The 13,950-nt window shown below is 40.9% G+C and overlaps 1 protein-coding gene across 1 annotated transcript in view; it reads left to right on the top strand.

Annotated features, from left to right (window-relative positions):
* Positions 1-13,677, top strand: part of ATP13A5 (ATPase 13A5) — a 109,735-nt gene extending 96,058 nt beyond the window's left edge. Inside the window, exons 25-28 of the mRNA XM_027766128.1 lie at positions 2,178-2,380; positions 8,042-8,130; positions 10,507-10,587; positions 13,246-13,677. Of these exons, the coding sequence (XP_027621929.1) occupies positions 2,178-2,380; positions 8,042-8,130; positions 10,507-10,587; positions 13,246-13,506 (634 nt within the window). The 3' untranslated portion in view covers positions 13,507-13,677. The remainder of the gene's footprint in view (positions 1-2,177; positions 2,381-8,041; positions 8,131-10,506; positions 10,588-13,245) is intronic.
* The last annotated feature ends 273 nt before the right edge of the window (positions 13,678-13,950 follow it).

Here is a 13,950-nt window from a genome sequence, read left to right as displayed (position 1 = left end):
TGAATGAATGTTAAAATTAAGATGTTAGATGATGGTGTCAGTGTTCTAATTGAACTGGAACGTGAGACTGAAGACAATCTCATCAGCTTTCTGGGCTTTAATTTATTCCACTATTTAAACTCATGGTGAGATGGGGTAGACTGTAGCATAGAGGCTCAAACTTTACCGTTTTCTGACAAAATCTCCCCAAAGAAAAGACAGGACAAGAGAGCTGCTCTTTTTGACGTAGGGCACGTACAAACTGCCCCTCACTCTACTGGGAACGCGAAGGCTTCGGAGAGCTCCCCGAATCAATACGACACAAATTGAAAACTACCAAATGATGTCTAAGATTGTCATTTAGATCCAGAATGCAGCAGCTGAAGTACTAATTGGAATACAGAATCCCATTTAGTTTCAAATCAGATTTTTCCCAAAATTGGAGTGCACATACAGAGGTCAAATTCTGATTAAACTTAGGAGATAATATGGTACAGTCTAAAAGGAGATAGACAAGAAATAAGGAATTCTAAGTAGTCCTGCCTTACAGACAGGCTGTGCCATATCATCCTCTTGACATTCTTATCTGCAAATGAGTATATCGGACTAGATACTCCTGGGGTTATACTCTATAATTCAAGTCTCTGCGCCCGAGTGCTTTGTGACTAGTGATGGTTTCATTAATTGATGCAGAAAACATTTACTAAACATCTGTGAGATGCAAAGCACATTTTTGGACTTCATGGAGACCCAAATAATAAGAATTAAGTTTCACCTTTGAGTTAACAGCTGGAAAATGGATCTTCTCTATAAGCAGTTTCAGTAGCAATTTGAAAGTTGCAAGCTGAACAAAGAGAGCTGATAAAAAATAATTTTGAAGTTTGATTATACACAAATAAAAAAAGAACATTGTAAATAGATCAGTCAGGACAAGGAAAGCCTATATCTTAAATATTTTTCGGAGTATTATGAAACTCCACTGTGCTTCATGTCAAAGATTTGTTGTAACTTTAAATAAAACAAAAAATTGAAACCACATGAAAAATTCCATATTCAAGTACCTCACATTCTAGAAGTGTAAAATGAAAACACATAAACAAATCATGCAAAACAAATGAGCTGAGTGCAGCACTAGAAGGAAGATTGGCATATTAGCTTTACTTGCTAGCAAAAGTAGACATTCTAGAAGTAGTGATGTTTAGGGACCAGCAGTTGGTGGAATGGTTACATCACTGGACTCGCACATAGTCCACCAAGGTTTGAGTCCAGGACCCAGCAGCTTGAAACTCACGCAGAGCGCATGTGTGTGCATGCCCAAAGTCCTGAGAAGAGAAAGGAAGAGAAGGCATTGCAGCGTGGTCATCCCCCAGGGGTGAGGGTGGGGGAGGTTCCTCACTTTCCGTCTCTCTGGAGAGGGCATGCACCTTATAGCAAAAAATCTCTCCAAAGTAAAAAATGAAGCAGTGATGTTTAAAGGATGAATATTATCTCAGTTAAAGGCAATACCATGTGTAAACCAAGAAGTGTACAAATCTTGATGTTTGGGGAGTAGGGGATAATTCTGTATTTTAGGAGGATTAGGAGAAGAGGAGGAGTGACAAATGGTAAAGCCAAAAAGATAGGCTGAGACCAGGGCATGAAGGCCTTCTGGGTCAGTCTAGGAAGTCTGAACTTAATTTATCAGCAAAATAGAGCCATGACATCTCAAAAGCAGGCAGGTGTCATGATCAGAACTTTTGGAAGATCCTTTGGCTATGCAAAGAGAGCAGATAGGAGTGGGGAATCTCAAACTCAGGATACCAGGTAGGAAGCTAGTTTTCTTTTTCAAGCTAGGTCCTTGAAAAGGTAACAACACACACACACACACACACACACACACACACACACACACAATTGATATGGTACTTTTACTCTGAATTGGAAGGGAAGGAATTCCATAGAAAATTGTCATCCACACCCTCTCAAGACACTTCACTTGTTCTAAATGGTGTGCTAGACAAAGAAAAATCTTGGCTTCTTGTGAATTTTTGTTTGGCTTTGTCATTTTAAGAAATGAACAAAATACAAGTTGTACTGGAGTTATTACTGGAGTAGTTTGAAAACTGAAGTCTCATGGCAATGATTAAATTATTTTCCTTTTTCACCTAATGGAGAAAAATAGAATAAAATTCCCATCGATTCTGGGGATTCTGTTGTAGTGACTGCTATCTGGTCAACCAAAGTCATTTCTCAACAAACGTGAGTTTGGAAAGGACCTGGAATGGAAACGCAACTTTGGTCCCTGGCTCAGTGCTGAGTTTTGAGACGACCACGCTGTGGCCCATCACCACCATCAACTGCATCACAGCGGCATTTATCTTTTCTAAGGGCAAGCCATTTCGAAAGCCCATCTATACAAACCGTAAGTATACCAAGTTTAATTTTTCTTTCTGAAGGTTTTTTATTCCCTTATCCTCCCCAGAGTCATAACTCACTGACGAAGTGATTGGCTGAGGAGGAAACAACTGCATTACTCTAAGATGGTTACTGAGCACAGTGGCCATAGAGGGTAGTCCATGGGCAGAAACCTGCTCCTTTGCAGCCATGCACAGACGTTATTCAGTGGTCACTGGGATCCTATTGTGAGTCATTAAGAATCATTGTAAATACTTGTCAAGCTTTTAAATTAATTGATTAACTTTTAATTATGATTTCTAATTTACAGATAATTTTTTTTGAGATTTTTGCCATAGGGCACATGCATTCACCAGAGAGACAGAGAGACAGAACGCGAGAAATCCCCCCCCCCGGGAGAATGGCCATGCCCCAATCCCCTCTCCACTCTCCTCTCAGGACTCTGGGCACACATGCACACATGCCCGGTGTGAGTCTCAAGCCTCCAGATCCAGGACCTAAACCACAGTCAGCCTTGTGGGAATCCAGTGAAGAAACCATTATGCCATCTGCTGGCCCCTCTAATTTACATATAATTGATGTATATCTTGTATGCTACAGTATGGTTTTTTGTTTGTTTGTTACAGTTTTTTGCTATAGGGCACTTAATGCTCATGAGAGAGAGAGAGAGAGAGAGAGAGAGAGAGAGAGAGAGAAATCACTTCCTAGGGGAGATTGCCAAACCACAGTTCCTTCTCCATTCTCCTCTCACGATCTTGGGCATGCATGTACTCATGCTCAGTGTGATTTTCAAGTCACTGGGTGTGGGACTTAAACAGCAGAGTTGGCCATGTGGGATCCAATGCCTTAACCTCCACACCACCTGCTGCCCTAGTGTGGCTTTTTAAGGCATGCATACCAGCACTCCCACTATTGGGTTATACACAAAAGACAGACAATCACTGGTGGAGAGATGTTTGCACATCCACGTCTATTGCAGCATTATTCATAATAGTTAAGTCATGGAATCAACCTAAGTGCCCACCAACTGAGGAATGGGTTGAATGTGGCGAAATGGTAAAAATGTGGTGCATATGCATGGACTACTACTCAGCCATAAATAAAGAAAAGAAAATCCTGTCATTTGACACAAAATGGGCAAACCTAGATGATACAAAGCAAAATGAAATAAGCCAGACCATGAGAAACAAATACATATGTCCCTGCTTAATATGTACCAAACATCCAACTCTCTGGCAGACTCAAAAGCACAGACATAAAGATAACAACAGTATCTGGATATTTTATGAAAGTCTTAACCAGTTCTGACAATTGCCCTCTGAGCAGCTTCATACCTTTGGACAAGTTGCTTAACTACTCTGATTCTGTTTCTCCATTTGTACAGCAGGAGCATTTCATACCTCCCAGTCCTGTGGGGAGAACTAAATGAGACATTCTATGTAATGAGCCTCGTAAATAGATAGGAAGAGCCCAGCACTTACAACAGGTGCTCAAAGATGCTTACTTAGTTCCTCTATTCCTCTCTGTTAACCTAAGTGGAGTTAAAAACAAACAAACAAAAAAGCTATAGTTAAGATCCTCGGGCCAGAGGAGGCAGAGGATTGGCACCATCATTATTCACAGACTGAGGGACTGAGAGTGAAAGGAGATCCTGTTAAAAAGTACGCCAGGCTTAAACAGGGCACGTCAGGGCAGACGAGGACGCACGGTCTTCCTATCTATCATGCAATTGGCTTCAGTCTTGCAGTATTATAAATAATCCTGCGAAAATCTTACCTGTATAAATCATTTTGACTTAGCCTCGGATTTCCTTAGGATAACTAAATTGAGTAATTGCCAGAGAGCATATAAAAATGGCAAGGCCTTCGATAGACAATTTAAATTGCTTTTTTGGAAAGTTTTATCAATGTTCACTCCTACTGGTTATTTTTGAGAGGGTTTGTTTCATGACAGCTTATCCAACATGGGATATTATTCTAAGAAATTTAAAACAGTGCTGATCTGGTAACATTTAAAAAAGAGTATTATCTATCTCATTTGGCTTTGATTTGCATTTATTTGGTCACCCATTAGGATAAGCATATTTCATGTTATTAGCCACGTCTTCTATGATTTGTCTAATATTTTAACCTATTTTTTTAATTGCCAGAGGGCACATGTGCATGCCATAGATAGATGAGGGGGGCGAGGGAGTGGGCGAGGGATGGTAGAAACACCCCACAATGCAGTGTAGTCACTCTCCACTCCTTTCTCTTTCATTTCTCCATCCTGTGAAGATTTGGGACAAGCTCACACACATGCCTAGCGTGTTTTTTGAGCCACCAGGATTCAAACTGTAGTTGGCCATATGGGATCTGTGCCCCTTTTACCATTAGGTTAGAGGCCAGTCCTTACCCTGTTTTCTATTGAGTCGCTGCTATTTTTATTTGTATGACTTGTTTATTATTTTTTTTCCATTGCCTTTATGCACAGAAAGTTGTTTCAAATTACAAAATTTGAAAGGAGATGATCTCTTTTTAGTTTTTAAATTTATTTTAAAGCTTTTCAAGTCTCACGAGAGTCTTAATCATGAAGGGATGTTGTATTCTATCAAAAGCTTTTTCTCCATCTATAGATATGGTCATTTTTTTCTTTCTATTAATATGGTATATCATATTTATTGTTTCATGTGTGTTGAACTATCCTTGCATCCCCAGAATAAAACCTACCTGGTCATGGTGTATAACTTTCTTGATATGTTGTTAGATCCAACATAATAATATTTCTAACAACATAACTGATCATTTTAAATTTAAAAATTTAGTAAATATTTTAACAAATATAACCTTATAGTAGATCATATATTTTCAAGGTTATAGGTCAAAAGACCTTGGAACTGTCTGTCATTCAAATATACACATGATTTTATTTTGCTGTAACAGAAAAATCTGCATTTCCTTTTTTCTTTTTGAAGAGATTTTTGCTATAGAGCGCGTGCACTTGCCAGAAAGACAGACAGAAAGCTAGAAATCACCCCCCGGGGGGATGGCCGCACTGCAATCCCTTCTTCTCCATTCTCCTCTCGAGCTCTTGGGCACGCACGCACACATGCCCGGCATGAGTTTAGTCCACCAGGTCCAGTACTGGAACCACGGTCAACTACATGGGAGTTCAGCGACATAGCCATTACGCCAACTGCTGGTCCCAAAAATCTGCATTTCTTAACAGCCTTCAACAAAAGCCCAATTTCATGATGAAAAAGATATAGAAAAATACCATCTCAAGTTGTATGCAAACAAATATGAATATTCACTAACCCTTTCTTTACCTGAAAATAAACTATAATGGCTTCACAGAACTTGGCACTCCAAATTCAACTGGAACGACATCAACAAAGCCCTATTCCTGCAGGTTTCCTGAGCAGCAGCCACTGAGAAGGGTGCACATTCCCTTCAGCTTCTCATTGCACTTCTCTGTCAAAGCGGAATTAAAGAGGGCCTGTCCTTCGTGTCCACCCCGCTCCCTGGCACACAGACCTGGCCTTCTTTTCAGATGGTTAGTCCAGAGAGAGTAATGTGCCAGGTGCTTAGTAAGGACCAGGCCTTCCTGAGGACGGACATTTGAGGCATCCTCTTCTTCTCAGCTTTTGAGGATCTGGGACTCTGAAACAATGTAGTAAATAAAAAATGTACACGGTCATTTCTTTTACTTAGTTATTTATTTTTAAGGGTTTTTGCTATAGGGCTTGTGCACTTTCAGGAGAGAAACGAAGAGGAGAAAATTGATAAGTCATCCCTGAGGGAGGATGGCCATGCTGCAGTCTCTTTCCCTTTCCTCCATTCTCCTTTTGGGATTTTGGGCATGCACACACACACTCCTGGTGTGACTTTCAAGTTTCTGGATCCAAGACTCAAACTGGGGTCTACCATGTGAGAGTCCAGTGCCTTAACCACTATGTCACCTGTGGGCCCAGTACAGGCATGTCTTGGGATCTTGTTACCACCAAGCCTCTCAGATTACTTTATTTGGGGACTTGCTATTTCCACTTTCTTTCTCCCTGCCTTGTACCATCCAAGAAAGCCTAGTCATTCCTCTGACAGGTGCTGCATTTAGTTGTATAAATAAAATACGGCATGGATGAATATTGTGGATAGGTGTAGGTACCTGAAGGCAAAACCAGAACTCTGGTGGAGTAAAAAATTAATAAGGCCTTCCATAGATGGTCATTTGCCTCAGATTTCTAGCTGTAACAGATCTATATAGAACTGGGGAAGCAGTATACCATGTATTGAATAAGAGTGAAGAGAGGATAAGAAAAAACTAGCCTTTTTTTTTTTTTTTAAAGAGGTTTTTGCTATAAGGTACATGTGCTCGCCAGAAAGACAGAGAGAGACAGACAGAAAGTGAGAAATCCCCCCCTGGGGGGATGGCCACACCGCAATCCCTTCTCCTCCATTCACCTCTTGGGATCTTGGGCATGCATACACACGCGCCCAGCGTGAATTTAAGCCACTGAGTCCAGGACTTGAACTGCAGTCAACTATAGGGGAGTCCAGTGACGTAGCCATTATGCCAACTGCTGGTTCCACTAGTCTGGTTCTTTTTTTTTTTTTTAATTTAAACATTTGAGAATTAAAAGTGTTATATCATGACAAGACTGATTCAATGCCACTAGTTTGATCTGGCTGTGATAACCCTATCAAGAAGCATCTCTAAGGCACCATTCACAAAGTGCTCCTCTGCAAGCTTAGCAGACACCCAGGGAGGAGTGGCCTGGGGGATAAGAATGGTGGTGATGGTACAGGGCATCTGGAAGGTTGAGCTCCCCCAAGTTAAACAGTTTGGACAGGTTGGAAAGAAGGAACCCAGCAGATCTACATACCAATTTCTCACTTATTCTGTCAAGTCAGAGTCCCCAAGAACTGGATATATAAAGTCATTTTCAAATTGCTATAATCTAGGTGATACAGAAATTAAGATCATGAAAGTAGAGTGTACTATACACCACATGAAGTAAAACTGTAAGGGAGGACTGGGGAACCTTGGAAGAGAAAGTGGTATTTGAACTGGACTCTATGAGAAAATTGGAACACGTCTTCAAGAAAGGAGCGACACTGTCTACACAGGGTATTTTGGGAACAAAGGCACAGAAGCTGGAAAGCATCGGGTCTCCGTGAAGCGTCAGGTATTGTGGTTCACCTTTCCTACTGTAATTAAGGAAGAGCAGTCAGAGCTCACTTTGTGTAAGGCCTTGAATGTCAAGAGAACATTCTTGAACTTCATTCTCCAGGGAACAAAGAACAAAATGCTGCCAAGAGAACTGACTGTTCATCCCACACATGTCTGACTCCTTAGATGTGCCTGGGCCTCTCTGGTGACTATTTCAATGGGCTGGCCACTGCAGGACGTCCCAGCTTCCCTGCCCAGCCTGTGTCCTGTGTCCTCTATGGAGGTTACTGTAATGTATTTGATTAACAGCCTTCTAAACTCAGCTTTTCAAGGAAAGATTTTAAAATATCACCTCTATCTTATACACATTAGAACATATTTTAAAACATATGAGAATATATCAAAACATCTGAAGATATATCTAGTATTTGCCCAACAGAGATATTTGATTTTGCAATGTGTGCCAAGTTATATGAAACGTTCTCTTACCATCTAAAGATAATGTTTCGTATTTCTTCAGATATGTTTTCATTTCTTCTGCTATCCGCCTTGGGCCTCACAATTTTCATTACATTTTCTGATTTTCAAGATATATACCGTGGAATGGAGGTAAGTGGCATTCATTTGCATATCTGTACATATGTACTATGGACAGTATTTACATTATAATTTGCAAAGCAGTTATTACCATATTTTCTCTGACTGCTAAATACTGTGAGGCTATTTATTTTTACTAGGAGAGCTAACACCTGTCTGACTCTCACACATGGTAGCCTCTAATTGTGTTAATATTTTTGGTATTATCAACTGGGTACATCTGTCCTGTTTGCACCTGATATACCATGTTTGGATAAGTTATTCTGCAACATTTTACAAATATAATAGAATTAATGTATTTATACAATTATTAGTTCTCCTACTTTAGTGTTTTAAAGTTTATTTTATTCATGAGAGAGAACACATACTTGTATGCATGAGAGAAAGAGACAGAGAGGCTTTCTACAGGGTCTCGTCATGCTGTCATCCCACTTCCCCCAGCCCCCAGCTCCTCAGGATCTTGGCATGGGCGCTCACCCATACTGGCTTATTTTCAGGTTGACCCAAGGATCCGAACCTGCAGTTGGCTATGTGGCTTCCAACCCTACAGTTCAGTTTGCCAACAGCTGGGCCAATTCTCCAAGTTTAAATTTTTTTAAGTAGAAACTTACATAATGCAGTTTGGAGGTGAGGGGCAGGAAGAGACTTATAAGATAGTTTGCTAGGTAGGAGGTAGGAATATTCCCAACCAAGAAGGCAAAAAGAGTTTCTTTTTTTTTTTTTTTTTTTTTTTTTTTTTTTTTGGAGAGGCTTTTGCTATAGGGCATGTGTGCTTGCCAGAAAGACAGAGAGAGACAGAGAGATAGAAAGTGAGAAATCACCCCCCCAGGGGGGGATGGCCATACTGCAATCCCTTCTCCTCCATTTTCCTCTCGGGATCTTGGGCACACGTGCCCGGTGCGAGTTTAAGCCATCAAGTCCAGGACTCGAACCATGGTTGACTACATGGGAGTCCAGCGACATAGCTAACTGCTGGTCCCAAGAGTTTCTTTAGTCTTGAAAATGCAGAAGAATGTAGGGTGGCAGAGATAACCAGAAGCAAGGTGAGCTTCCCAGAGCAGCTGGAAGACTGGCTGGAACCGGGGCAAGTGTGTGCCGTGGGTTATGAAGAGCGCGAATGAAGAAGGGACTGAGACATCCAGTAGTGTTTGGACTTCATTCCCAGAACAGCAGAGAGTCGTTGAAGACATTTGAGCATGGTTTTTAGCAGGGTATTTAAGACAGCTAGATGATGGCAAGAAGGCTGTACGTGAGAGCAGAGAGGCTATGGAGAGAGCAGCAGTTATGAGCTAAAAATATCAACCATCCATTCATTCACCCAGTGTTACAGAGCTCCAGAGTGTGCCTGACGCTGGCGTTACAGACAAATAAGGTGTGGTCACTGCTCTTGAGTTGTTCAGAAACTAGGGGAGAACATCACATGACTAATTTCAAATCAAGTGCTTTACAGGCAGAGGGAGAGAAGAGAGCTCTCTGATCGTGATGGGGGCAGCAGTGAAAGGGTCAGGTTCTTGCCAGGCTGCATTTCACATGCCTAATTAAAAGCAGACTCCACTGGAGGAAAAACGACAGAGAAATATTTGAAACAACCTATATAAGGATAGGGATGGAAATTAACGTGAGCACTCAGACACCTTTGGAGGGTCTGCAGTTTTAATTCTTAGGAACTCAGACTCACATAGTCATTCGTATTCTACTTCGGGAGAGCCAGGAAAGGGGCTATGTGACTACCTTGTGCTACGGATACAGCAATGGGAAGTTGTACTTCTCGCAACTGTGAAATAAGTGTATTTAGTGGTCAATGTATACCCTTCAATCTCTAAAAGTGGCGAGTCTGGAGGGTTCGATTTTCATCAAGCCATTAGATTTGAGGCTAAGAATATGGGAATATCATACCCAATCTCCATAAAAATGAACTTACCCTCCTCTGTTTTCCTTAAAGAATGAATTCCAAGTAGATCTTGCAACTTACATACAAGGACAATTAAAATTAGAAGTGATAATATCACGGGAGACTTAGAAGTAATATTATTAATGAGTGATTCAATGTCCTCTGAAAAGATAAAAGATGAAGAGAAGCACATAGGTTCTAAAGCAGCCAGCCTTCCATTTGCATCCGGGCCACATTTACTTGACAGTCATGGTCGGGTGGTGGAGAGAACACAGGCCAAGAGCAGTCAGTTCCCGTTCGTATCCTGGCTCTGCCATTTGTTTATTGGCTTTGAGTCCTCCCATTTCTCATCTGTAAGGTAGACAAAATAGCACCCTTCAAGCTCAGGGAGTTATTACAAATATGCAAACTAAATAAGATCATTCAAATGTGTTTTTTGTTTTTTCAAAGTGGGAGGTGTGCAAAATGTGATGGTGGTATATTTCTTTTTTCAACAGTTCATCCCAACCATAACATCATGGAGAGTTTCAATTTTGGTGGCAGCCCTCATCCAATTCTGTGTGGCCTTCTTTGTAGAGGTAATTTCGTATGGCTCTTATTGATTCTTCTGGGAGGATAAACAAGTAAAGGTGCTTATTCTCAACACTCATTTTTTTTTAGAACAATCATTGGTTTCCCAAAAGTATAATTATTAAAGGTTTGAAAAAACTATACACATTAGGGGGTCAGCAGGTGGCATGATGGTTGGAGGTGAAGGATTCCCACATAGTCAACCATGGTTCGAGTCCTGGACCTGGAAGCTTGCTTTTTCACTTTCCCTCTTTCTCTCACTCTCATTCTGTCCCTCAAATTGAAATAAGTAAATAAATAAAGTTAAATAAAATAATTATTTTTTAAAAAACTATACACATTATCTTTGGGAGAAATTCCCTGGGAGAATGAAGTTCGGTGAAGGTTGTGTATATATGGTCCTGGCATCTGCATGAAAAGCAAAACATCACATTAACCCCAATTTTGCTTCACAGAATGGCATTGTATTGTAGTTTTCTAATATTATCTAACAGAGACTAGACCATGTGTTTTTTGATATTTTTTTAAATCTAGAGTTTCTTGAGTTTTGTATATGTGTGTGTGTGTGTGTGTGTGTGTGTGTGTGTGTGTGTGTTTTATTTTGTTTTTGCTATAGGACGCATACACTTGCTAGAGAGAGACAGAAAGAGAACAAGTGAGAAATCAGCTCCCAAGGGGATAACCACTTCCACAACCCCTTCTCTTCCATCTCCTCTTGGGATCTTGGGCATATGCACACGTGCCCAGCATGTTTTTCAAGCCACCAGGTCCAGGATTAGAACCGTGCTGCTGGCCATGTGGAAGCCAGTCACCTTAACCTCCATGCCACTTGCTGGTCCAAACAGGTGTTTTTTTCAGCTCTAAAATTCAGTGATACTACATTGATGACCAGTGTAAATCCAAGCCCAGCAGCTTGAAAACACGCACATGTGTATACGTTTGCCCCAAGTGCTAAGAGGATAGAAATGGAAGAGAAGGATTTCAACATGATCACATACCAAAGAGAGGTGACTTCTCCAGCCCTCATCCAATTCTGTGTGGCCTTCTTTGTAGAGGTAATTTCGTATGGCTCTTATTGATTCTTCTGGGAGGATAAACAAGTAAAGGTGCTTATTCTCAACACTCATTTTTTTTTAGAACAATCATTGGTTTCCCAAAAGTATAATTATTAAAGGTTTGAAAAAACTATACATATTAGGGGGTCAGCAGGTGGCATGATGGTTGGAGGTGAAGGATTCCCACATAGTCAACCATGGTTCGAGTCCTGGACCTGGAAGCTTGCTTTTTCACTTTCCCTCTTTCTCTCACTCTCATTCTGTCCCTCAAATTGAAATAAGTAAATAAATAAAGTTAAATAAAATAATTATTTTTTAAAAAACTATACACATTATCTTTGGGAGAAATTCCCTGGGAGAATGAAGTTCGGTGAAGGTTGTGTATATATGGTCCTGGCATCTGCATGAAAAGCAAAACATCACATTAACCCCAATTTTGCTTCACAGAATGGCATTGTATTGTAGTTTTCTAATATTATCTAACAGAGACTAGACCATGTGTTTTTTGATATTTTTTTAAATCTAGAGTTTCTTGAGTTTTGCATATGTGTGTGTGTGTGTGTGTGTGTGTGTGTGTGTGTGTGTGTTTTATTTTGTTTTTGCTATAGGACGCATACACTTGCTAGAGAGAGACAGAAAGAGAACAAGTGAGAAATCAGCTCCCAAGGGGATAACCACTTCCACAACCCCTTCTCTTCCATCTCCTCTTGGGATCTTGGGCATATGCACACGTGCCCAGCATGTTTTTCAAGCCACCAGGTCCAGGATTAGAACCGTGCTGCTGGCCATGTGGAAGCCAGTCACCTTAACCTCCATGCCACTTGCTGGTCCAAACAGGTGTTTTTTTCAGCTCTAAAATTCAGTGATACTACATTGATGACCAGTGTAAATCCAAGCCCAGCAGCTTGAAAACACGCACATGTGTATACGTTTGCCCCAAGTGCTAAGAGGATAGAAATGGAAGAGAAGGATTTCAACATGATCACATACCAAAGAGAGGTGACTTCTCCCTCTCTCTTTGTCTCTCTGTCTCTGGCAAGCATATCCACCTTCTGGCAATTAAAAAAAATCTGATGCTGCTGCAAGAACACTGGGTATGTCAGATGGTCTAGTATAAACAAAAGCAGAATGCACTTTGACCCATTCTGTTATTATAAATGTATAAAAATTCTGTGTGCGTGTGAATAAGAAACTGGAAAATAAAAAACAAAAAAATGTGATTTTCTCGAGTTCATCCAACCATCTAACAAACCATTATTTGGCCCCTTCTACGCAGCAAGTGGCAAGTTGTTGGACTAATAAGGATTTTTTTTTTCCTTTCCTAGACTTTTGAGTACCTTATTATTATTATCGTTTTAGTCATAATTTCAGGTGAATCGCTAGCCAAGACTTAACTAGGAAACGCAAAGCAGTAAGCTTTTGGCAGGTTTCTATGAACACCCTTTTGTTTCGTAAAGGAAAGCATTCAGGGGCTCCAGGCAGGAAAGGGGGTGCAGGGCTGCAGCAGGGAGCCGGTCTCCGTGGAAGGCTTGGGGAAGAGGCATGGTGTGCGCGCAACGCGGCAGACGGAAATGGCTGGTGGTCTCACCGGTTTCCCACCTGATTTTCTAGGATGCCGTCCTTCAAAATCGAGAGCTCTGGCTGTTGATCAAGAAAGAATTTGGATTCTACTCTAAAAGTCAATATAGGAACTGGCAAAAAAAGCTGGCAGAAGATCCAACCTGGCCTCCCACAAACAGGATAGATTATTCGGGTGACAGTAAAAATGGAGCCTACATCAACGGAGGGTATGAAAGCCTCGAACAGATTCCAAAAGAGAAACTGGAAGTGGAAAGACAAACCACAGAACAGCATTTTTGGACCAGACTGTGATCAGAATTGTTACTAGACGTGCCCAACAGCATCCCCCTTTCCCCAAAGCTAAAACCTCGTGGGATGATGATGAGTCTCTGGCTTCTCTCTGGCCATCTGAACAACCAAAAGCAAGTTCCCCAGAATACTGAGTCTGCAGCCAAGGACCTTAAACATGCCTCGTTGACTGTATCCTTTACCACTAAGAGAAAAATCTCATTTCCTGGATGATCATTTTTAATAAACTTTATTCATGTACAGTGTTACGCTGCTTAAAATGCACAGTTTTCGTGGTGGTAAAATTTTAACATAAACATTAATAGGAGGAACATTGAGGAAAAGTTTGGTTTTTGAAAATTTCACCAATATATTAACTGTCACAGCTCGACTTAGATCTTTTATTTATTTTATTTATTTATTGAAGAGGTTTTTGCTATAGGGCGCGTGCGCTCACCAGACAGGCAG

This window comes from Tupaia chinensis, unplaced genomic scaffold (genome assembly GCF_000334495.1).
Source record: "Tupaia chinensis unplaced genomic scaffold, TupChi_1.0 Scaffold141231_1, whole genome shotgun sequence".
In the NCBI taxonomy this organism is placed as follows: Eukaryota; Metazoa; Chordata; class Mammalia; order Scandentia; family Tupaiidae; genus Tupaia; species Tupaia belangeri.
This window is presented reverse-complemented; position numbering and strand designations above follow the sequence as displayed.